The 24,534-nt window shown below is 47.3% G+C and overlaps 1 protein-coding gene across 4 annotated transcripts in view; it reads left to right on the top strand.

The window, feature by feature from the left end:
• The window catches only part of MDGA1 (MAM domain containing glycosylphosphatidylinositol anchor 1), a 197,179-nt gene that overhangs the window by 104,970 nt on the left and 67,675 nt on the right, over positions 1–24,534 (top strand). For all 4 annotated transcript variants that reach the window (XM_073338545.2, XM_073338539.2, XM_073338542.2 and 1 more), the window contains one exon: positions 24,058–24,327. In XM_073338545.2, coding sequence (XP_073194646.1) covers positions 24,058–24,327 — 270 coding nt within the window. The remainder of the gene's footprint in view (positions 1–24,057; positions 24,328–24,534) is intronic.

Below are 24,534 nucleotides of genomic sequence, written 5' to 3'. Positions count from 1 at the left end.
AGGAACCACCATTTTGCCTAGGTCTCAGGGCCTGTCTGGGCTCGGGCCATCTCCTGTGTTGTGGCCTGATCTGTAGCGCTAACATCACTTGGATGCCAGAGAAGAGAGTTGGGAGGCTGCTCTTTGGCCCTCATTCTCTAGGGCTGGGAGCAAGGCAGGGGAAAGAGGGGTATGTCTTTCCATTGCTGAATGCTGCATGCACCCCAGCTAATTCTCAACGCCCTGGAGAGAGCCATGCTGAGTCTGGAAGAAGAGCCACCACAACCCAGGAAGTGTTGTGGGAGCAGAGAAAGAGGAGGTCATTGGGGGAGATAAAAGGAAAATGTGGGAGTCTCCAAAAGAAGTCCCCTCCCAACACTAACCATCAAGCTCTGCCGAAGTGCCTCAGGCACAGTGCAGATAGTCCCTACCCAAGCCCTTAGGCGCTAAACCAGGAAGAAGGGCCACTGGGACTTTGTGACATTGAGAGCTGAAACCCAGCCAGCTCAAACACCTACATTTCCCTGAGGGAGGAGCAGTAACTGCTTGTTGCTGGAGTTCACCAGTTTGGGTATGTCTGTAGCTTTGTCCTTGTCCTAGCTGTAGGCTGTATCTTAGGGCATTTTCCTGTTTCTGCTCACGTGGGTTCTAATTTCCACCCCTACCTCCACTTCCCTGCCGCACAGTCTCCTCTTCTTCCTATCCTCAAATTTCAGCTGTGATTTTTGGGTTTAAATGGTCTCCAAAAATCAGATAAAGTTGGCAAGTAACTTGGTGAGCCGCAAGTGAGGCTGCATATCTTGCATCAGTTCACAGCAGAACCCGCATTGGACCCAGGGATTGACAGCCAGGGCCTGAGTCTTATGTTTCTATGCAGACCCACTGCATTTCATATGGTTTCACGCTTGACTGTGAGACTTTCACACAGCTCTGGTCACAACCGACCTTAGGGAACCTCTCATTGCAACTGACTGGGTGGAATCCTGTCTCTAAGCCTGGATTCTTCTCTTCTGAGCTCCAGGGGTGTGGGGAGGGAAGGTAGTCAGGGAGGGTTGAAAACTCTGCTCAGAAGGGGATGGGAAAATCTTGCATTGCTTCACAGTGACCTATGTGGCTGAACATTGCGTGGCAATGGTGAGTCATTCTGACGACCATTCCAGCCAGTCATCGATAGTCCAAGGAAGGTTGCTGCAACCTATTTCTGCTTCAGATCCGATGAGCTCCATAAATCTCACCCCTTGCAAATGTGCTGAAACATGGGCCCAAGTCTTCTGGGTGCAACTGATAGCAGGAGTTGGCTATCATGCCAAAACTAATGCTGGTTCCAGAGAGTGGCTGAGGGCTAGCTCAAGGGACAATAAATGAAAACGGCATTTGCACTGATCAGGGATTTCCGAACTTAGTGTTTATAGTGAAGAGACACTTTACCATCCTAATTGTGAGCCAGAATATAGTAGTTAATAGCAGTTTAATGCAATATAAATGGGTTCAGAAGTGATGGCCCTGCTGGGATTTCCTTAATAGTTCATAGCATATGCATAGTACATGGCCTCCTGGCCAATTACTTGCTGTGCTGTGAAATGGGAGACTGGGGCTTTGGCAAAGAAGAGAGAGGAAGCAGCACTCAGTATAAGATGTTTTGCTGAGGACAGGATAAAGGAGAATTTGAAGAGATGAGACAATAGCAATCGCTAGTTGGGTCTGAGGAAAATACTGGGACATGTGGGGGCCAATTTTCATTAGGCCTCCAATAGTGATTTGCCACATTTTTTGCTTTGCACTTGTTTGTGCATGCAAAACCTGCATTTGTATGTAGACACAAGCAGTTGTGCATAGGCACCCATCACTGACTTTGCATGTGCACATGAAAAGTATTTTGTGCACACAAATGAAGCTATTTTGTTGGAAACCCATTAGAAATTTGGGCTTCCTTATGGCTAAAGTTGTGCCTCCCAAATTCTCCTCACAGGCAAATAGTGGGGTGGAAGCCCACCTTCTGCAGAATTGTGAGAAAGCAAAAGATTGTTTATTCTCACCTTGAGGTTTTTCTGCTGTCTGCACAGGTGGAAAAATTATTTAATTGCCAAGAATAGTTTTTTCTTCACTAACGGATCTAATAGAGTCAAAAAAAAATTTTTTAATGCCAGAAGGGACCATTATGTTCTAATCTGACCACCTACATAGCTCAAGCTAAAGACCCACACCCAGGAATCGCTGCATCAAAGCCATCACTTTTGTTTGAAATATAGCCATAGGACACAGAGGTGGGGGAGGGGGGGCACATAGGCCATTGCCCAATCACTTTTTGGCCCACAGCAACCCAGCTTGGGGCAGGTGACCCAGTGATGCAAGGACCAGGAAAGGGGCAGGTCAGGGCATCACGGGGGACAGCCCCGCCTGCAAGCCGTGGTGAGAGCCAATGAGGCAAAACAAGGAGCCAGGACAGGAACCACTGTGCGGTAAGTAGTGGTGCAGGCTTGTTCTCTAGTGCCTCTCCAGGGGCAGGACGCCCCCTTGTGAGGTTCCCCTCATTTGAAATGGCACTGTGTAGCCAGGGGCTGTTGTGTATCTTTTAGAAAGACACCCAGTCTTGACTTAGACTGCAAATGAGGGGGAATCCACAATGGCCTAGGAGCTAGGCACCCAAATACCTCAGGACATGGGTCCAGATCCTCAAAGGTAAGTTGTTCCAGTGATTTATTACCCTCCCCATTACAATTTTGTGATTTATTTCTAGTCTAAATTTGTCTAGCTTCAGCTTCCAATCATTGGAGCTCATTATCTCTTTTTCTGCTAGATTAAAGAGCCATTTTCTATTAGAAATCTCTTCCCCATGTAGGTCTTCTAGACTGTGATCAAATCATCTAACATTCTCTTTAACACAGTAAATAGATTGAGCTGCTTTAGTTTCTCACTATAATGCAGGTTTTCCAGGCCTCTAATCATTTTTTGTATTTCTTCTGAATCCTGTCCAATTTGTCAACAGCCTTTTGGAAGTGTGGACACCGTTACTGGACACAGTATTCCACTAATAGTCTCAATACAGAGGTAATACCACCTCCCTACTTGATATTCCCTTGCTTATAGAGCCAAGGATTGCATTTGCCTTCTTAGCTACAGCATTGCATTGAGACCTTATGTTCAGTTAGTTATCATGACCCCTAAGTCGTTCTCAGAGACAGATTTCCAGGATAGCTCTTTTATGTGTGACTTTATATTCTTTGTTCTTAGACACATGACCTTGCATTTGGCTGTGTTTAAAAGACATTATTGTTCAAATGAACCCACCTTGCCAAGCAATCCAGGTTCACCTGTATTACTGACCTGTCCACATCATTATTTACCACGCCACTATTTTATTCTACCAATTAACTGGAAGATAATATAAAAATCATTGTCGGTAAAATTTGCAAAGATATTGATAGCATTGACATTGAATAGCATTGGGCTGAGAAGAGATCCCTGTGGGACTGCACTAGTAACATTCCTCATTTACTATTACTTTTTGCATTCTATTAGTTAACCACTTTTTAATCCATTTAACATGGACTATATAGATTTTTCTATAGTGCTAATGTTTTTTAAATCAGAATGTCCTGCGGGACTAGGTCAACTGTCTTACAGAAATCTAAGGGTGTTATGTCAACAACTTCGCTTTTCTCAAGCAAACTTGTGATCTTTTCAAAAACCAATATAAAATGTATTTGACAAGAGTGATTTTTCCAGAAAACCAAGTTTGGCATTAATTATGCTGCCATCTTTAAATTCTTTACTAACTGCATCCCATATTGGTCTTTTCATAATTTTGCCTAAATCCGTAAAGAATTAAAAGATTTCCTGACATTCAGTCTAAATTTTTATTTTCTTAAGTTGACCCTATTAATCCTGGTTACCCTCCGTTGGTCCATGCTAAATTACTCTCTATCCTTAGTGTTTATATCCTTCAGATATTTGCAAACGATGTTAACTTATCCCTCCCTTCCCCCAACTGTAGCTTAGCCAGGCTAAATATATTTAAATCTCTTAATCTGTTCCCTTAAGTAAGTCCCTCCACCTCTTTGATCATTTTTCTGCTCTTTTCTAAACTCACATCACTTTCACTATCGTTATAGTAATGAAGAGCTCAGAACAGAGAGCTGGAGTTTCCCCAAGAGCTGTAGAGAGAAGGCTCTCCACACTCTGATCTGGGACATGATTCCTCTGAGACCAAGGTTCCCAGATCTGAGTGCAGTATCCCAGGTGGGTTCTCCACAGACAGGTTTAGCCCTTCCCTGATGGGATGGCTCGGCAATCAACATATGTTACCCAAACTCATAAAAATGCCATCGTCACTGCTGAGTTCTTTGAGTGCTAGAGGTGCCCCAGTCAATGAGGGGCATCACAAAGAGGTTTCAAAAAGCTGGATGCCATATTACAGAATGCATGATAACTGCAGCCATCCAGATAAGAACTGCTGAAGAACTGGTTCAAATCTGGAACCTAATCCTGAGTTTTGGTGCCCTGGGTGAGAATGGGGGATGTATGGCTATTCTTGTTGGTGTAATCAGAAGAGCCAGGAATGGGAGTGATTGATGCTTTGTAGCATGGACCCCCATCATTGCCTCCCGGGAATAAAATCCATCCTGCCCTGATGGAATATGGAAAGAAAAGCAACATGAGAGCGCTCCAGTCTGTCACTGGGAAATGTACTTCCTGCCCCTTGCCTTGCAAGCTCCCCTCTGCCACAGATTAAATCCCCTCCACTTGATATTAAAAGGATGACTGTGTGAGGTGCTGCTGCCTCTGCGATAAGTGGACTCAGCTCCTCTGAGATGTTCCTTTGATGCCAGCCCAGTTTGAAGTCTGTCACTGAAGGAGTCTGGCAAATCAAATGTCAAAACGTGTTTATCTGGTGAGTGGGCTAACAAATAAATCTCTCTCTGGGTCTGAGTCCAGATGAAATGAGACAGAGCTGTTGACCAGATGGGGAGGATGAGGGAAGCAGGCACCAGGGGTGGGCAGCAGACAGCGGTCCTTAAGTGGATGCCAGTTCTGTCACTGGTCTCCTTCCGTTGCCCTCTGCTGCAGAAAGCACCCTTGTCAAGGTTCCTTCCCCACTCTGAACTCTAGGGACCTGTATGAAAACCTCCTAAGCTTACTTTTACCAGCTTAGGTTAAAGCTTCCCCAGGGTACAAACTATTTTTACCTTTTGCCCTTGGACTTTCGCTGCCACCACCAAACGTCTAACACCGGTTCCTGGGAACGAGTCCGTTTGGAAACATCTTTGCCCCCCAAAATCCTCCTAAATCTTACACACCCTTTCCTGGGGAAGGTTTGATAAAAATCCTCACCAATTTGCATAGGTGACCACAGACCCAAACCCTTGGATCTTAAGAACAATGAAAAAGCATTCAGTTTCTTAAAAGAAGAATTTTAATAGAAGAAAAAGTAAAAAGAATCACCTCTGTAAAATCAGGATGGTAAATACCTTACAGGGTAATTAGATTCAAAACATAGAGAATCCCTCTAGGCAAAACCTTAAGTTACAAAAAGACACAAAAACAGGAATATCCATTCCATTCAGCACAGCTTATTTTCTCAGCCATTTAAAGAAATCGGAATCTAACGCATCTCTAGCTAGATTACTTACTAAATTCTAAGACTCCATTCCTGTTCTGTCCCCGGCAAAAGCATCACACAGACAGAGAGAGAGGCTTTGTTTTTCCCTCCCCCCAGCTTTTGAAAGTATCTTGTCTCCTCATTGGTCATTTTGGTCAGGTACCAGCGAGGTTATCCTAGCTTCTTAACCCTTTACAGGTGAAAGGGTTTTCCTCTGGCCAGGAGGGATTTTAAAGGTGTTTACCCTTCCCTTTATATTTAGGACAACCCTGAATTCAGAAGAATGATCTCTATGAGTGCACAATGCCTGCAGCTGTCAGAAGCCACAGAGCTCTGAATAATGCAGCTAAAGCCAGTTGCTGTAAGGTGCTCCAGAGTTTCGCTAGTGGGCTTGGGATGTTCCTCCCCTGTAGAAACTGTGTCCAAGAGCGGTAATAGGGAGAGAATATGTCAAGTGTCACAGCTTTGGCAAGAGAGTCCCCATCACAAGGCTCATTGCTCCTCTCTGAGACAGGCAGCATTTGCTAGTAGTCTGAGCACAAGACTGAGGGCCAGGAATCTCCTGAGTTCTGATCCCAGCAGTGACACCGACTCCTGCTGAAAGCTCAGAAAGTAGAGTCAGGCAGTTAGACCTGGAGTCAGGGCTCCTGGATTCTATTCCAAATTCTGCCACTGACTCCTTGTGTGACCTTAAATCATGTAATCCATCTGCCTCTCTGTCCCCACTTAAGTGGTGCTGGTAATACCCCAGCTGACCATTCTTCCCACATTAGTAATGTCCCAAAGCTGTTACCATCTAATGCCTGATGAGAACCAAGTTGAACATTTCCATGAGGACAGATCCACGAGACAAACACCACTTCCAGGGCTGACACTGATTAGCTTCTTTTCCTGGAAGCCTCAACAAAAAGCCCAAGGACTGAAAGAGTCATGGAGACTGAACTTCCCTATTGCCCCAAGATCTGGACGAGCGGCTGAAACCCAATCTGAGGAGAGAGGTGGGGTATGGCGGAAGTTTGCTCTGTCCCTGTTCTGTAGATAAATAGGACTGTTGTTGTTAACCCTTAGCACCCGGCCTCTACATCTTATCTGTATAAAAGGTAATGGTTAAGAATTCAAATTAAACATTGTGACAGACCCAGACCAGTGGGATACAGGAGTCTGGTCGAAGGCAAATATACCGGCCGCTGGATGAACAGTTTTCTGTTCCCTGAGTGACCAGAGCAGGGGCTGCACTAGAGCAATCAGAAACCTGCCGGAACCAATTAAGACAGGCAAGCTAATTAAGACACTTGGTGCCAATTAAGAACATGCTAGAATCAATTATGGCAGACAGTCTAATCAGGACACCTGGTTTAAAAAGGACCTCCCATCAGTTAAGGGAGCGTGTGCAAGGAGTGAGAAGGCATGCTGCTGGAGGACTGAGGAGTACAAGCGTGATCAGGCTTCAGGAGGAAGATCCTGCGGTGAGGATAAAGAAGGTGGTGGGAGGAGGCCATGGGGAAGTAGCCCAGGGAGTTGTAGCTGTCATGCAGCTGTTACAAGAGACACTGTAGACAGTTGCAATCCACAGAGTCCTGGGCTGGAACCTGGAGTAGAGCATGTGCCTGTGTTCCCCCGCCCATCCCCCTCAACTCCCTATCTGAGACAAGAGGAGGTGTCCTGGACTGTGGGTCCCACCAGAGGGAAAGGTCCCTGGCCTATCCCCTGACCCACTAGGTGGGTCAGCAGAGACTGCAGGGATTGTTCTCCTCCCTTTCCCCATCCTGGCCAGTAATGAGGTTAGCTGCGTGAACGGCAGGTTTGAGCCACTAGCAAAAGTGGCCAAACTGAGGGCTGCTGTGAATCTCTGAGGCAAGCAAATCTGCCAATAAGTGCAGGACCCACCAAGGCAGAAGAGGAACTTTGTTGCAACATATTAACGATTAATAGTCAATATTTTGCTATTATAATTGTCTTAAACTGCTTTCCTTCCCCACCAGACTTTTCCTGGATTGGGACCTCGCCCCTTCATACTTTAGGCTCCACTCTTTGAGTTGACACAACTCTGGTTTTTAATAACTTTATCTGTTGCTGGCTGCTTTCCCCTCACTTCCTCTGTCTGTTTTGGGAGCAGTTAGGGAGTGTCTAGTGCTCCCAACTTAGCATGCAGACTCAAAACAGAAAGCAAGGTAAAGCTATAGCCCAGCTGTAAGCAAAAGGCTCTGACCACCTATGGCTTTGAGCATCATTGTGTTTTACAGCAGTAATTCTTCTCCTCCCTTATGACAGGTTTGCTCTTTTCAGCAGCAGTTTACCTGCAGTTTCACTGCTTTTAACTTTCAGTGATTTTTATTAAAAGGCCCAAACATACAGGGGATTGGAATGCCCGGTGGCTGGTAATGGGATACAGAACCTTTCCCTTCCACATTGCTACTTTGAATCCAGCCAGCAATGACCAAGAGCCATTCCTAGCTAATGGCTGTTCTGAGGTCCTTGGGAATTCAGTAGTGGGGGACCAGGGGGTCTCAGCCTGGTTCCTAGTAGGCAGCAATACACCACAGAAATCAAACCCACAGATGTTGGTAATTGGCTGATCGTTTGGCTTCCGCGGTCTGCTCAAGATTTGTCATTTGGTTTGGATGAAAGGTGATGTCTTGGGTGCAAGGAGACTAGTATACAGAAGGGCTGCTCCTATGTGGTTCAGACTCAAGTTATGTCCCGTTTTACTGGGGAATTCCTTAAATCGAGGTGCTGAAACTCCACAGGGAGGTGCATAAGTATGAGCTTTATTGATCAGGTCTGTGTTGCATGGGTATCCCAGCAGCATTCGCTAAGTGCCCAAAGTCCTGTCTCAGCAAGCAATGGGCTCAATATAAAACCTGGGAAGCTTACCAGTCTCTTCTCCCATTATTCCAAAGTCCTGCTTGGGAATCTGGTGGGGCTTGTCCCTGGATCTGAAACACTAGACATTAAAGGTTCTACTTTCACCTTCTCTTCACATTCGTGCTGGGGGCTTAGTTTCCCCACTTTCAGCATAAAATACTCCCTGTTTGTGATTCTTTTCACAGGGTGGAAGTGGTTTCAACTACCCTCAACCATTGCCCTTATTTCTGGGTCTTGTGCATCAATCTCTGGCAGCCATTGAGTGCTGGCTCCCTGCAGCCCTCTGTGATGCTCAGAAGAGTCAGATAGAGCAGCACATTCAATTTTCTTTCTTTTCTCTTTTTCCCTTGTATGTGACTCTTGGCATTTAAAACTCCAAGGCCATGTATGTCCCCAGGGAGAATTAAGCCGGAATATAAAATAAAGCTGTGCTCCTGGTTGGTGACGATCGGAGGGGGAGGAGGAGGGAAAGAGGAAATGTAAAGAGTTAGAATAAATGCCAGAGTGACCTTGTCAAGGGTTTGGATAGTCAGAGTGAAATGTGGCCGAGAGCTTCTCCGGGTGCTTCTTGTGAATGCAGCTGGGGCTGCTGCTTTTCAGTTCTTCCATAGGAACCGCACTGCCTGCCAGCCTGGGTTTGATGGGGTACAGAGGTGTTCATCCATGCTGTGTGGAGGGCACTGGCCTTTGGAACTTCTTGCTGTGCAGAAGACTGGATGCTAACATTGGGACACTTTCATAGGCATGTCAGGCCTGGCATCTTGCCAAATTCTAGTCTGGGTGATCCCATTTGCCTCCCTGAATTCAATCCTGCAGTTTCATCTGGGACTGTGATTCTTTACTTCCTGACCCTAGCTGGACATGTAGCTTTCCTATGCACCATTAAAAAGCAGGATGAAGTGTTTCCTGTCCTAATCTAGAGAGAGAGAGAGAGACATTCGGAAAACATTTTGGGTAGAATATAATTGGCTGATGTTTAATGAGTAGTTGAGTAGAAACACCACATAGACTGTTAGGAGTTGAAGGTTGTCACCATCCTGATGTGACATTAGAAAGGTATTACAATGAATTTGCATGCCTGTGTGTGCATGTACACCAATGTCTCCTAGAGAATGGAAACAGAACCTCGACTGTGTGTCATAGGTCCTATATTGCTAACAGCCAAATGAGATTCTTTTGCTAAAGTTGCAAAGGTGGGTGTTTTTCAGGGTAGGTGAATCAGAGTTCTATCCCAGCTGTTGCCATGAAGTTCCATGCAGCCGCATTTAGCAAAATAGCGAAGCCCTAATTGACTGTGGTTTGGTTACAGTATTTCTCTCTAAATTTGTGCTAAAATCCTCTATTTGCTCTATGCCATTGATGTCCTAGTAACTAAGACACTAGCATGCTGCGTCTTGTTCTAAAATGGGTATATTCATTATTTTAATCTTGCATACATGCCCTTTCTGATCTGGTGATGGGTGGGAGTTATTTGTATACATTTGTGTGTGTGTGCACCTGCTCGATCTTTTTTTGACTCACTTTTTTTTCAATTAAGGAAACCAAGTGTGGTGAAACCTAGCACTTCAAGGTAACAGAGCCATGGGAATGATGTGGCTTTACACTGCAGGGGAGTACTTGTTTGTGTAGTGTGTCATTACCATGAATTAATTGGACACTCCTTCTAAGCAGAGGTCCAGAATGTCTGGACTAGATCTCCTTTTAGGAGGAGCGTATGTGGGGCAAAAGGCCTTGAGATTCCCACCCAGAATGGACTCTTTTCCAACACCTGCTGTGGGAAACGGTGTAATATACTAAGCACTGCAGCTAATCGCAGAGTAAATCACTAAACAAAATCTTTAACTCAACTAGTCAAATCTTATTGTAATAATTGGCTTTGGCAGTTTGTAGAAGAAGAGAGCTGGAAAGCTGAGATTCCGCCGGCGTGTGCCTATGTTTTAACTTGCTTGTGTTTTTAAAAGAGAAACACGTGACTGGCATTAGGACAACCCTGCTCTCCTCTGAATTCCAGCCCCCCCCCCCCCGCCCCGCTCCAAACAGAGAGTGTGCTTAGACAGATTTGTTGTGTTGGTAAGAATGGCAATTCTTAGAGCTTGGCTTCAAAGCATTTTATGGACACACAATCCTTAGGACTCCACTGTGTGAGCATTATTATTATCATCCCCATTTTACAGATGGGGGAAACTGAGTCACAGAGCGGGGAACCGGTTTCAGAGTAGCAGCCGTGTTAGTCTGTATCGGTAAAAAGAAAAGGAGTACTTGTGGCACCTTAGAAACTAACAAATTTATTTGAGCGTAAGCTTTCATGAGCTACAGCTCACTTCATCTGATGCATGCAGTGGAAAATACAGTGGGGGGGGAGATATATATACACAGAGAACACGAAACAATGGGTGTTACCATACACCCTGTAACAAGAGTGATCAGATAAGGTGAGCTATTACCAGCAGGAGAGCCGGGGGCGGGGGAGGGGGACATTTTGTAGTGATAATCAAGGTGGGCCATTTCCAGCAGTTGACAAGAATGTGTGAGGAACAGTGTGGGGGGGGGGAGGGGATAAACATGGGGAAATAGTTTTACTTTGTGTAATAACCCATCCACTCCCAGTCTTTATTCAAGCCTAAATTAATTGTATCCACTTTGCAAATTAATTCCAATTCAGCAGTCTCTTGTTGGAGTCTGGCTTTTGAAGTTTTTTTTGTTGAAGAACTGCCACTTTTAGGTCTCTAATCAAGTGACCAAAGAGATTGAAGTGTTCTCCGACTGGTTTTTGAATGTTATAATTCTTGACCTCTGATCTGTGTCCTTTTCAAAACCACAGAGCATCTGTGTTGGAGCTGAGATTAGAACTGAGAGAGCGTTATTGATGCTCCCCTGCTCTAACCAGTAGGCAGTACCATTTCCTAGTTTACTAAACAGGCATGTGAGGGACATTTACATGTTCAATCTAGCATTTGTTTCCATATGGAAAACTGCTTTGGTTGGGACCTTGTGTGCCTTACTAGCATACTGAGAATAAGTTCTTCAATTAGCTTAGATGTGTGTGCGCGCTACTGGATGGCAGCCAAACGGCTCAGCTCTGTTACAGCAGTACAGAACCAAAGTCCTCTTTAGCTCAGGAGGGTAAGGGTCTGTGCTTCTGGAACAGGAGAATGAGTTCTATCTCTGCTGCTCCCCAGTGTACAGTGTTGTGATGGCCATGGATTTGTTACAATATTGCATGGGATAGGACAGCTGTGAGCAGTTACACAGAGCTCCATGTATCCTAGGGCCCAATAGGCACATATAGCAGTAGCCACAGCAATAGGAGTAGGATCATCATAGACTCCCTTCCACCTTCCCCTGGCCTCTCTGCCTTCCTGTGATCTGGTGCTACAGATAGAAGTGAGGATTCCTGCTTGATTTCACTACTTGGTATGCTGTGCTGCAGGTCAGCTGGTAGGCCCCAGCAACCTTAAACTGGGTGGTGGTGTTAATACTGAACATCAGCGAACAGAAAATGAGGAGGCAGCCACTGTGTGTATGTAATGAGTGCCAGGCAGTTGGCAGCTCCCTCTCACAAGTTAGGAAAGAAATGGATGGGGTCAGGTGTGTCTAATAAGGCCCTGAGACGGGCACATGCTGGTTTCCCTGCCATGGTTAGAAGTTCCATTCATAGATTTTTTTTTTTTTTTTTCTTTTTTGCAAGCACTTGGGATAACTTGTGTAACACAAAACCCAGTTCATAACCATCCCTTTCCAGAAAGGGCAGTCTTTCTCACAGGAGTTTGGGTGTTGGGTTCAGTGGCGGATTTAGAGTTAGTGGGGGCCCTGTGCGCAGCTTCATTTTCGTCGGCCCCCTCCCCCCCACTCCCGTTTTTCATTCTTTTTTTCTTCATCCTCCTATATTATAAGTAATAGGAAGTAAACAAAAATAAAGTGTGGTAGCTTGATTGGGGCTGGGATGCAGGAGGGGGTGAGGCATGCAGGCTCTGGAGGGAGTTTAGAGGCAAGGTGCGGGCTCTGGGCCGGGGTAAGGGGATGGGATGTGGAAGGGGGGCAGAGGGGCGGTGCAGCTCCCTAAGCGACCGGCACACGCACCCCTCTGGCAGCAGCTCCTAGGCGGGGCAGTTCCTGGCCAATGGGAGCTGTGGAGTCGGCGCTCGGGGCGGGGGCAACATGCACAGACCTCACCCCTTCCCCTGGGACAGCAGGGACAAGCCGGCCACTTCCAGGAGTGGCACGGAGGGAGGGAGGCAGAAGGGGCAGGGAGCCACCTTAGCCCTGCCGCTTGCACGTCTCTGTGTGCCCCTTGTGGGGGAGGAGGCAACGGGTCTCCAAGCACTGCCCAAGGTGGGGGCAGTGCATGGAGCCACCTCCACCAGAGGCATGCAGAGACATGCCAGCAGCTGGCCACTTCCGGGAGCGGCGCAGGGCCATCAGTCACGGCATGCAGGCAGCCTGCCTGCTTGAGCCCTGCTGCATTTTGGGGGGGGCCCCTGTCACTGGGGGGCCCCATGCCACCACACAGTGTGTTTAATGGTAATTCCGCTCCTGGTTAGGTTTGTTCTTTTGCAGTGTTAACTGACCCCTTAGTTCCTGGATTATCTCAGCTCAGGCATGTGGGATAAAATGGAATCTGCAGGAGTTGCTTTGTTCCTATTGGCTGTAAGCATCTGGGGTAGATGGTTACAGCTCGCATTTTAAGTTTGGGTCTAAGTTTGGAGGGAGAGTTGTGCAGCACAGCAGTCTGAGGGCTGTGGAGAATAAAACTGCTCCCTAATCAAGAGAGACTTTGCTATTTCTATCACTTGCAGTTGGAATTTATTTTTGTATGTTTTGAATAAGAACTAAGAATTTTCTAAACACATGGCTACAAGGCAATAAAACAATCGGGCTGTCCTGTTTCAGCTCATTCAGGCTCACTGGGCTCAGGCTGCAGGGCTGTAAAATAGCAGTGTAGATGTTTGGGTTTGGGCTGGAGCTGGGGCTCTGGGACCCCACAAAGGGAAGGATCTTGGAGCCCGGGCTCCAGCTTGAGCCCAAACATCTATACTGCAGTTTTATAGCTCCATGACACCAAGTCAGCTGAAATGGGCCAGCTGTGGATGTTTTATTGCAGTGTAGACATACCTCAAGAGGCTCCAAATGGGTACCCTGTGAGAGGGGATGAAGCCTGGTGTGGTGGTTAAAGCACAGAACTAGATGGCAGGACTTCAGGGCTCTGTTCCCAGCTCTGCTGCTGACTGTGTGACTTTAGGCAAGTCAGTTCCCTACCCTGTGCTTCAGTTTCCCTCACTGTAAAATAGTGAGAATACCAGCTCTGAGGCAGCCCTGTAGAGAATTCATTTGTGTTAGTAAAGTGCTTTGAGATCTGAAGAGTATTAGTTGCTTCTTACTTTGTGTTGTTTAATACACTCCACCCTGGACACTTGACATTTCTTCACTCTGCTTCCCTGACTCCTGCTCTTTTTTGCCATGAGCGCCCTGAGACATCTTCTAAAAATAGCCCTGCCACCCCAGCAGCCCCATTTGCTGCAAAGCTCCCAGACTGGCTGCTGTGAGGATGTTGGCTGGGGTCTCTCTTGGCTTTCAGATCCCTGGGATGACTGAGTGAAGCCACTTTACTTTGGTTGGTTTTATTTGTTCCTAACGAGCAGGTGAGTGATTATGGCTTTGACTGTTGCATGATAATTTTGTGGCTAAGGCGGGCTGCCTTGCCCTGTGTTTTCGCAGCAGCATCTGAACAAGCCTGCTGGAGAAGTGTCAAGGTTCCTCCCCCACTCTGAACTCTAGGGTACAGATGTGAGGACCTGCATGAAAACCACCTAAGCTTACTTTTACCAGCTTAGGAGGTTTTCATGCAGGTCCCCACATCTGTACCCTAGAGTTCAGAGTGGGGGAGGAACCAGCTTAGGTGGTTTTCATGCAGGTCCTCACATCTGTACCCTAGAGTTCAGAGTGGGGAGGAACCTTGACATGGTGGCAGAGTGGTGGGATTAACCTGAAATCATTTTGAGATCAATTTGAGATTTTTTTTTTTTTGAACTAGAAATACAGATTTTAAAAAGGAAATTTTTTTTTCCTTTGGAGCTGCTGGAAAGCAGCTTTGTTTTTTCTCTGCTTTGGGGCCAGAGCAGAGACAAAAGGGGATTATCTTTGTGAATTGCAGGTTTTCTTTGCCTGGAGGCAGGGTACTTAACCTCCTGCAGGGAAATTCACAGTCTTGGTAAACCAGAAGGTTTTTTTCCTAAAAGTAAATGGGGGGGGGGGTGTTCTACCCATTTGCCTGGAGACAAAAGTGGCAGGGGCTTGCTTTTTGATTTTTTTTTACAAGGAGCACAAGTTTGAAAAGGAATTCTTTTCCTTTGCGCTGCTGGTAAGCAGGTTTCCAAGTAGTTGAAGGTTTTTTGCTTTGATTTGGGGCCAGAGCAGAGACAAAGGGAATTGTCTTTTTGTGTAGGCTGACAATCACTATCAGAGAATAGGTATTCTATTCCAGCACAGCAAAATTTTACAACCAAGTTTTGTTTGTTTCTAAACCTTGGGTGTAAAGTTAGTTAAAAACAGAGAGGTTAGGATGACAAAATCCACGGCTCAACAAAAGCTGGAATTAGCCAGATTTCAGGCTGAGGAAAAACAAAGGAAACATGAAAGACAGATAGAACTCATGCGGCTGGTGGAGGAGGAGAGGGAAAAAGAGAGGAAGCATGCACTGGAGATGGAGAAGGTAAAGGCTCAGCAGAATATACCAACAAACCCCAGCAATACTTCTCCAGGTACCACTTCCCATCCCAGAAAGTTCCCCACCTACAAGGCAGGCGATGATACTGAGGCCTTCTTAGAAAACTTCGAAAGGGCCTGCCTTGGGTACAGCATTTCTACCGACCAATACATGGTAGAGCTGAGGCCGCAGCTCAGTGGACCCTTAGCTGAGGTGGCAGCTGAAATGCCTAAGGAATACATGAACAAGTATGAACTGTTTAAATCTAAGGCGAGAGTCAGAATGGGGATAACACCCGAGCAGTCTCGTTGGAGGTTCAGAGCCCTAAGGTGGAAACCAGATGTGTCATTTACCTGACATGCCTACCACATTGGGATGCCTGGATATCAGGAGCAAGTTTTGAATCTCCAGTAAATTTGCCCTTCCTAATGCAAATGAAACAATTCTTCGAGGGTGTTCCTGAGGAAATAGAAAGATACATCCTAGATGGGAAACCCAAAACTGTAATTGAGGCAGGAGAGATTGGAGCCAGATGGGTGGAGGTGGCAGAGAAGAAGAAAACTGGTCGCCGTTGGAGCGGAGACCAGAAGGGACAACCCCAGACCACACCCTATTAGCGGGGGCCGCCCAAAGCCCCACCTACCTCCCAAAGAACCCTCCAGACCCCTTATCATCCTGCCACCCCGTTCTCCAGCAACCCACCTCGCCCAAGTGACCCGTCAGCTGGACAGTGTTTTAAATGTAACGAGCTGGGGCATGTAAAGGCCAACTGCCCCAAGAACCCCAACAGATTACAGTTCATTGCACCAGAATCACACCAGAGGTCCGCAGGCCCAGATACCCTTGGAGCGGAGGGAAACTGTGAGTGTGGGCGAGAAGAAGGTCACCACATGGAGGGACACCGGAGCACAAGTGTCAGCTATCCATGCTTCCTTAGTGGACCCCAATTTAATCAACCCAGAGATCCAAGTGACGATTCAACCCTTCAAGTCCAACTCTTTCGATTTGCCTACAGCCAAGTTGCCTGTCCAGTACCAGGGCTGGTCAGGAACGTGGACTTTTGCAGTCTATGATGATTATCCCATCCCCATGCTGTTGGGGGAAGACTTGGCCAATCATGTGAAGCTAGCCAAGAGGGTGGGAGTGGTCACCCGCAGCCAGGCTAAACAAGCCATGAAGCCTAGCTCTGTTCCGGAAACTTCTATCAGGACCTGGTCAGAGGTGATGGACCCGTACCCCAGGCCAATGTCTGTAACAGCAGTAGTGGATCCAGTCCCAGAGACCCAGATGGAACCAGTCCCAGAACCGGAACCAGCGGAACAACCAACACCAGACCCATTGCCAGCACTGAATCCAGTACTTGCAACCTCAACACCAGAGGGCCCCGCCGAACCTGAACCGGCAGCAGCCTATAACCCTACACAGAGGCTCAGCCAGAGCCTGAACCCCAACATAGTGTCCCAGCGGAAAGCGGTTCACAGTCAATGGAAACAGCCCCATCCCCTATATTGCTTCCAGAGGGACCAAGCATAGGTCCACAATCCAATGAGGAACTGATGTCTCCAGCATCAAGGGAACAGTTCCAGACCAAACAGGAAGCAGATGAAAGCCTCCAGAGAGCTTGGACGGTGGCACGGAGCAACCCACCGCCTCTCAGCTCTTCTAATCGATCCAGGTTTGTTGTAGAAAGAGGACATTTATACAAGGAAACTCTTTCTGGTGGACACCAGGAAGACTGGCATCCTCAGACAGTTGGTAGTTCCAACTAAATACCGGGCCAAGCTCTTGAGCTTAGCCCATGATCACCCTAGTGGCCATGCTGGGGTGAACAGGACCAAAGACCGTTTTGGGGGGGGGTCATTCCACTGGGAGGGAATGGGCAAGGATGTTTCTACCTATGACCAGTTTTGTGAAGTATGCCAAAAAGTGGGAAAAGCCCAAGACCAGGTCAAAGCCCCTCTCCAGCCACTCCCCATCATTGAAGTTCCATTTCAGCGAGTAGCTGTGGATATTCTGGGTCCTTTTCCAAAAAAGACACCCAGAGGAAAGCAGTACATACTGACTTTCATGGACTTTGCCACCCGATGGCCAGAAGCAGTAGCTCTAAGCAACACCAGGGCTAAAAGTGTGTGCCAGGCACTAGCAGACATTTTTTGCCAGGGTAGGTTGGCCCTCTGACATCCTCACAGATGCAGGAACTATGGAAAACCTTTGGGAAGCTCATGGGGTAAATCACTTGGTTGCCACTCCTTACCACCATCAAACAAATGGTATGGTAGAGAAGTTTAATGGCACTTTGGGGGCCATGATACGTAAATTCGTAAATGAGCACTCCAATGATTGGGGACCTAGTGTTGCAGCAGTTGCTCTTTGCCTACAGAGCTGTACCACACCCCAGTTTAGGGTTTTCCCCATTTGAACTTGTATATGGCCGTGAGGTTAAGGGGCCATTACAGTTGGTGAAGCAGCAATGGGAGGGATTTACACCTTCTCCAGGAACTAACATTCTGGACTTTGTAACCAACCCACAAAACACCCTCCGAACCTCTTTAGCCCTTGCTAAAGAAAACTTACAGGATACTCAAAAAGAGCAAAAAGTCTGGTATGATAAACATGCCAGAGAGCGTTCCTTCAAAGTAGGGGACCAGGTCATGGTCTTAAAGGCACTCCAGGCCCATAAAATGGAAGCATTGTGGGAAGGGCCATTCACGGTCCAGGAGTGCCTGGGAGCTGTTAATTATCTCCTAGCATTCCCCACCTCCAACCGAAAGCCTAAGGTGTACCATATTAATTCTCTAAAGCCCTTTTATTCCAGAGAATTCAAGGTTTGTCAGTTTACAGCCCAGGGAGGAGACGATGCTGAGTGGCCTGAAGGTGTCTGCTATGAAGGGAAAAGTGCTGGTGGCGTGGAAGAGGTGAACCTCTCCATGACCCTTGGGCGTATGCAGTGACAGCAGATCAAGGAGCTGTGCACTAGCTACGCACCAACGTTCTCAGCCACCCCAGGACTGACTGAACGGGCATACCACTCCATTGACACAGGTAATGCTCGCCCAATTAAAGTCCAGCCTTACCGGGTGTCTCCTCAAGCTAAAACTGCTATAGAACGGGAGATCCAGGATATGTTACAGATGGGTGTAATCCGCCCCTCTGGCAGTGCATGGGCATCTCCAGTGGTTCTAGTTCCCAAACCAGATGGGGAAATACGTTTTTGCGTGGACTACCGTAAGCTAAATGCTGTAACTCGCCCAGACAACTATCCGATGCCACACACAGATGAACAGTTGGAGAAACTGGGACGGGCCAAGTTCATCTCTACCTTGGACTTAACCAAGGGGTACTGGCAGGTACCACTAGATGAATCTGCCAAGGAAAGGTCAGCCTTCACCACACATCTCGGGCTGTATGAATTTAATGTACTCCCTTTTGGGCTGCGAAATGTACCCGCCACCTTCCAAAGACTTGTAAATGGTCTCCTAGCGGGATTAGGAGAATATGCAGTCACCTACTTTGACGATGTGGCCATATCTTCGGATTCCTGGGCAGACCACCTGGAACATCTACAAAAAGTCCTTGAGCGCATAAGGGAGGCAGGACTAACTGTTAAGGCTAAGAAGTGTCAAATAGGCCTAAACAGAGTGACCCACCTTTGACACCAGGTGGGTCAAGAAACTATCAGCCCCCTACAGGCCAAAGTGGATGCTATCCAATAGTGGCCTGTCCCAAAGTCAAAGAAACAGGTTCAATCCTTCTTAGGCTTGGCCGGTTATTACAGATGATTTGTACCGCAATACAGCCAAATCGCCGCCCCACTGACAGACCTAACCAAAAAGAAACAGCCAAATGCTGTTCAGTGGACCGAAAAGTGTCAGAAGGCCTTTAACAAGCTTAAAGCGACACTCATGTCTGACCCTGTACTAAGGGCCCCAGACTTTAACAAACCGTTCCTAGTAACCACAGATGCATCCGAGCGTGGTGGGGGAGCAGTTTTAATGCAGAAAGGACCTGGTCAAGAATTCCACCCTGCAGTGTTTCTCAGCAAAAAACTGTCTGAGAGGGAAAGCAACTGGTCACTCAGTGAAAAAGAATGTTACGCCATTGTCTAAGCTCTGGAAAAGCTACGCCCATATGTTTGGGGACGGCGTTTCCACCTGCAAACCAACCATGCTGCACTGAAGTGGCTTCACACCATCAAAGAAAATAACAAAAAACTTCTTCGGTGGAGTTTAGCTCTCCAAGATTTTGATTGACATCCAACACCTCTCAGGAGCTTCTAACAAAGTGGCTGATGCACTCTCCCGTGAAAGTTTCCCAGAATCAACTGGTTAAAATCGTCCTTGAGATGTGGAAAATATTGTTAGTCTTTATGTACTTGGTAGTATATTTAGAGATGCATGTGTCTTATTAACTCTGTTTTTCCTAGAGCTCCAGAAAGAAATCCCAGCCAGAGTTTCACCCTAGCTGAGATTTGGGGGGGCATGTCATAAACATAAAGGGAAGGGTAAACCCTTTTAAAATCCCTCCTCGCCAGAGGAAAAATCCTCTCACCTGTAAAGGGTTAAGAAGCTAAAGGTAACCTCACTGGCACCTGACCAAAATGACCAATGAGGAGACAAGATACTTTCAAAAGCTGGGAGGAGGGAGAGAAACAAAGGGTCTGTGTCTATCAGTATGCTGCTTTTGCTGGGGATAGAACAGGAATGGAGTCTTAGAACTTTTAGTAAGTAATCTAGCTAGGTATGTGTTAGATTATGATTTCTTTAAATGGCTGAGAAAGGAATTGTGCTGAATAGAATGACCATTTCTGTCTGTGTATCTTAAGCTTTTGCCTAGAGGGATTCTCTATGTTTTGAATCTAATTACCCTGTAAGGTATCTACCATCCTGATTTTACAGGGGTGATTCCTTTACTTCTATTTCTATTAAAAGTCTTCTTGTAAGAAAACTGAATGCTTTTTCATTGTTCTCAGATCCAAGGGTTTGGGTCTGTGGTCACCTGTGCAAATTGGTGAGGATTTTTACCAAACCTTTCCCAGGAAGTGGGGTGCAAGGGTTGGGAGGATTTTGGGGGGGAAAGACGTGTCCAAACTACATTTCCCAGTAAACCCAGTTAGAGTTTGGTGGTGGCAGTGGATATTCCAAGGACAAAGGATAAAATTAATTTGTACCTTGGGGAAGTTTTAACGTAAGCTGGTAAAAGTAAGCTTAGGAGGTTTTCATGCAGGTCCCCACATCTGTACCCTAGAGTTCAGAGTGGGGGAGGAACCTTGACAAGAAGTATTGCTGCTTTAATGCTGGCTGGCAGGGCAATGCTCTGCCCTCTTCACCCCTTTCATAATACTTCTCACCACATTGCTGTTCTCCCGTTTATTTGGCGCCAGAGGAAACCAATCGTCCTTGTACATTTGCATAGCGCATTTCATGCAAACGTATCCTGGAATGCTGCGTATGGAGAAAGTGCTCACCCAGTGCTGAATGCAGCCACCCCTGGGGTGGAACATAGCCCGCACTTTACGGCGCACACCAGCACTATACAAGCGGGTTTCGGGGAGAAATGGAAGGGAGTTTAGGGAACCTGTATGTAGTGGCCCATGTTGGAATTTGGCCAGGAAACCAGGGCTAGCTCTCTAACTCCCTAAAGCATGTAACCAGAGCTGAATGGCCACAAGCAGCCAGGACGTTGGCTTTATGGTACTTCTAGCAGGACAGCTCCCACAGCCCCATGCATTAAAGTTTGTGAGGTGCTGCTTTGTGTTTGAGGAGGTGGGCATCTCCATCCAGGGGAAAAAGTGATTAGAGGCAGCAGCTTATTTTACCCCTGCATGCGCACACGAGAGAGTGATGGTCACAGATTCTGGTTGCCTTGCAGTCTGAGTAGGGAATCTTCATTCCCTCCCCCATGCTGCAGAATGGTGGCAGAGACCCAGAGCATCCTCTGCACATTCAGAGCTGCAGTAGCCCCTGCAGCTTCTGGGCCCTGAGGAAAGAGCTGGGTTCTACCAGCCCTGCCCCTACTCCCTTGTCCCTCTTCTGTCCTCATACAATCATAGAATATCAGGGTTGGAAGGGACCCCAGAAGGTCATCTAGTCCAACCCCCTGCTCGAAGCAGGACCAATTCCCAGTTAAATCATCCCAGCCAGGGCTTTGTCAAGCCTGACCTTAAAAACCTCTAAGGAAGGAGATTCTACCACCTCCCTAGGTAACGCATTCCAGTGTTTCACCACCCTCTTAGTGAAAAAGTTTTTCCTAATATCCAATCTAAACCTCCCCCACTGCAACTTGAGACCATTACTCCTCGTTCTGTCATCTGCTACCATTGAGAACAGTCTAGAGCCATCCTCTTTGGAACCCCTTTTCAGGTAGTTGAAAGCAGCTATCAAATCCCTCCTCATTCTTCTCTTCTGCAGGCTAAACAATCCCAGCTCCCTCAGCCTCTCCTCATAACTCATGTGTTCCAGACCCCTAATCATTTTTGTTGCCCTTCACTGGACTCTCCCCAATTTATCCACATCCTTCTTGTAGTGTGGGGCCCAAAACTGGACACAGTACTCCAGATGAGGCCTCACCAATGTCGAATAGAGGGGAACGATCACGTCCCTCGATCTGCTCGCTATGCCCCTACTTATACATCCCAAAATGCCATTGGCCTTCTTGGCAACAAGGGCACACTGCTGACTCATATCCAGCTTCTCGTCCACTGTCACCCCAGGTCCTTTTCCGCAGAACTGCTGCCTAGCCATTCGGTCCCTAGTCTGTAGCTGTGCATTGGGTTCGTCCATCCTAAGTGCAGAACCCTGCACTTATCCTTATTGAACCTCATCAGATTTCTTTTGGCCCAATCCTCCAATTTGTCTAGGTCCTTCTGTATCCTATCCCTCCCCTCCAGCGTATCTACCACTCCTCCCAGTTTAGTATCATCCGCAAATTTGCTGAGAGTGCAATCCACACCCTCTTTACTAAATCTCTTTACAAATCCCTCTTTACTAGGGCACAGGGTGTTCCTGGAGCCAGGAAGGGGACCTTTTGTTTAGCTCCTAGCCCCCCTCTCCAGCATAATGACCTCCACTGCTTCCACAGATCTCACAGACCTCCATAGCCTCCTTAGTGCTATGAAATGGCGACTCCCCCTGCTAGCTCATTTGCTTTAGCTGAGTGTCTGTCGCCACCACGTCACTTTTGAAGCCTTCTCTTTTTCACTTCCCCAGCCGGTCTCAATTAGAACATGAGGCCCTGCTGGCTTCAACTGAGGAGCAGATGTGACCCAAGAAATGGGAGAGCAGCTGGGGATGAAGATGACACTATATCAAATCAAACAACATCTCACATTCTAACTCTGTGAGGTGGGAGACTGGCAAGCCAAAGGCAAGTCAGTACTTGGAGCACCTGCTGAGACACGCCACTAGCAAGCCATCTGTAATGAGCTGACCATGCCACTCAACAGGGCAAGGCACGCTCCATCCAGGGCTGTTTTTAATCCATTTAATTGCAGAGAAAGACCAAACAGCTGAGAGTTGGGCCAGGTACCTGGAAAATAAGATGGTTACTGTCAAGCAAAGGTGACCTGGCAGAGGAGGTGCTGTTGTACCAGACCTGGAGATGCTCTTGCCCCGCTTAGCAGAGGAGATCTTTTCACATTAAACATCTAGGTGGCCTATGTTGCCCACAGGACTGTAGAGGATACCAGGCTCATGGAGGAAGAGTAGTTTTTGTACTAGATGTACATAAAGACATCTCTGCTTTCTCTATTGGAGCTCGGGCCATCCCAGAGCCAGATTCTGCCCTCACTTACACTGGGGCAGCCCCACTCATTTTAGCAAGAGAGCTTTTGTGTTTTCTCTTATTCTTAATCAAAAGTTTCATGCTGGTGGAAGGTGCTGGATTGATAGCCCTGGCGACTGAAGTCCTCTGTTAATACATAAAATAGGTACAGCCCACGCAGTACTACTACTGTTAATACATAAAATAGGTACTACCCCTATGCCATGTCCCATCTGCATGCCTCACTCCTACATTCCAGAGGTCTCTGAGTGTTACAGACGCTAATGGATTTTCATAGCCTTCTTACCCCCGGAAGGCAAATATATGTTGTTAGCCCCTTGTGACTGATAAGGAGACTGAGGCATGGAGAGGGGAAGTGATTTGCCTTTCAAGGTCAGTCAGTCAATGGTAAACATGAAAACAGAACCTGAAGTCCTGACAACCAGGCCCCTGATCTAACCACTAGACTGCGCTGTCATGCATATCTCTGGCTTCTTGCATCCACTTTAGCCTTCTAATGCCCCACAGCCCTCCCAAGGGCTCTGTGTTCTGTGAGGGTGGACAGGTTTTATCCTAACTAGGGACAGGGATTTTATATAGCTGATATATTTTTTTTTAAACCCTCCTCTGTATTAAGTTGCACAGGAGAAAACCGATTTCAGTGTTTAGGAGCTACTTTGCTATGCTTTATGATTGCAGATCACACTGGCTTGGAGGAATTACTACTGCTCTTGTTCTGATTTAGGGCTTGCAGGGCAAATGCCAGCTGTGGAGCTTAACAATGTGGGCTGTACATTTTAATACGAAGGTGCAGCCTGCTGATGACCCAGGACTCGGCATACAATGTCCCACCTTGGCAGAGTGGATGTAGATGAAGTATTGTATCCTAAGACCTGTGTTCTCCATAGGCTGCCCCTACATATTGTATATGAGGGTGGCTACAACCTGCTCCAGCCCAGTCACAAGTTGCTGGGAAATGGCTGATGCAGCTGTTGCTTGGGCACACCCTAGCAAAGGGGAGCAATATGCAGTCAAGAGTAGCAGGGGCATGTGTACCGGGAGATGATATGGCAGCCATTGAGGGTCTAGCTTAGGAGACAGACTGCTGCTCCAATGACGGGTTTTCTTCCTGTTCTTGTCATTATGATTTCAGTCCCCCCAGTTGTGGAACCAACTTCTCAGGACATCCGCCAGGGCATGGGCCGTAGCGTCACCCTGCGGTGCACCATGCTGAAGGGGAGCCCCATGAAGGTAGCCACAGCCGTCTGGCGCTTCAATGGGAACCTCTTGACACTGCTCCCCACAGAACAGCAGGACTACTCGGAGCTGAAGGTGGACAGCGTGAACCGGGAGACCAGTGGTAGCTACGAGTGCAGCATCTCCAACGATGTGGGGGTCGCCATCTGCCTCTTCCAGGTGTCTGGTAAGTCTCACAGATTGACTCCTTATGTTTTTAATTGACTTGCTTATAGCGAGTTTGGTGGCTGGCGAGCCCTGGAGACGGACACCCTCTCTCCGTAGACTGGATACAGTACAGGCAAGCTTCCGCCATGCACTCTCCCCACCAGGGTGCTTCAGTTGTGTTCTGGGAGGACTCCCTCTAGGACTGAGTAGGGAGCTCAGCCTCCAC

This window comes from Lepidochelys kempii, chromosome 3 (genome assembly GCF_965140285.1).
Source record: "Lepidochelys kempii isolate rLepKem1 chromosome 3, rLepKem1.hap1, whole genome shotgun sequence".
Lineage (NCBI taxonomy): Eukaryota > Metazoa > Chordata > Testudines > Cheloniidae > Lepidochelys > Lepidochelys kempii.
This window is presented reverse-complemented; position numbering and strand designations above follow the sequence as displayed.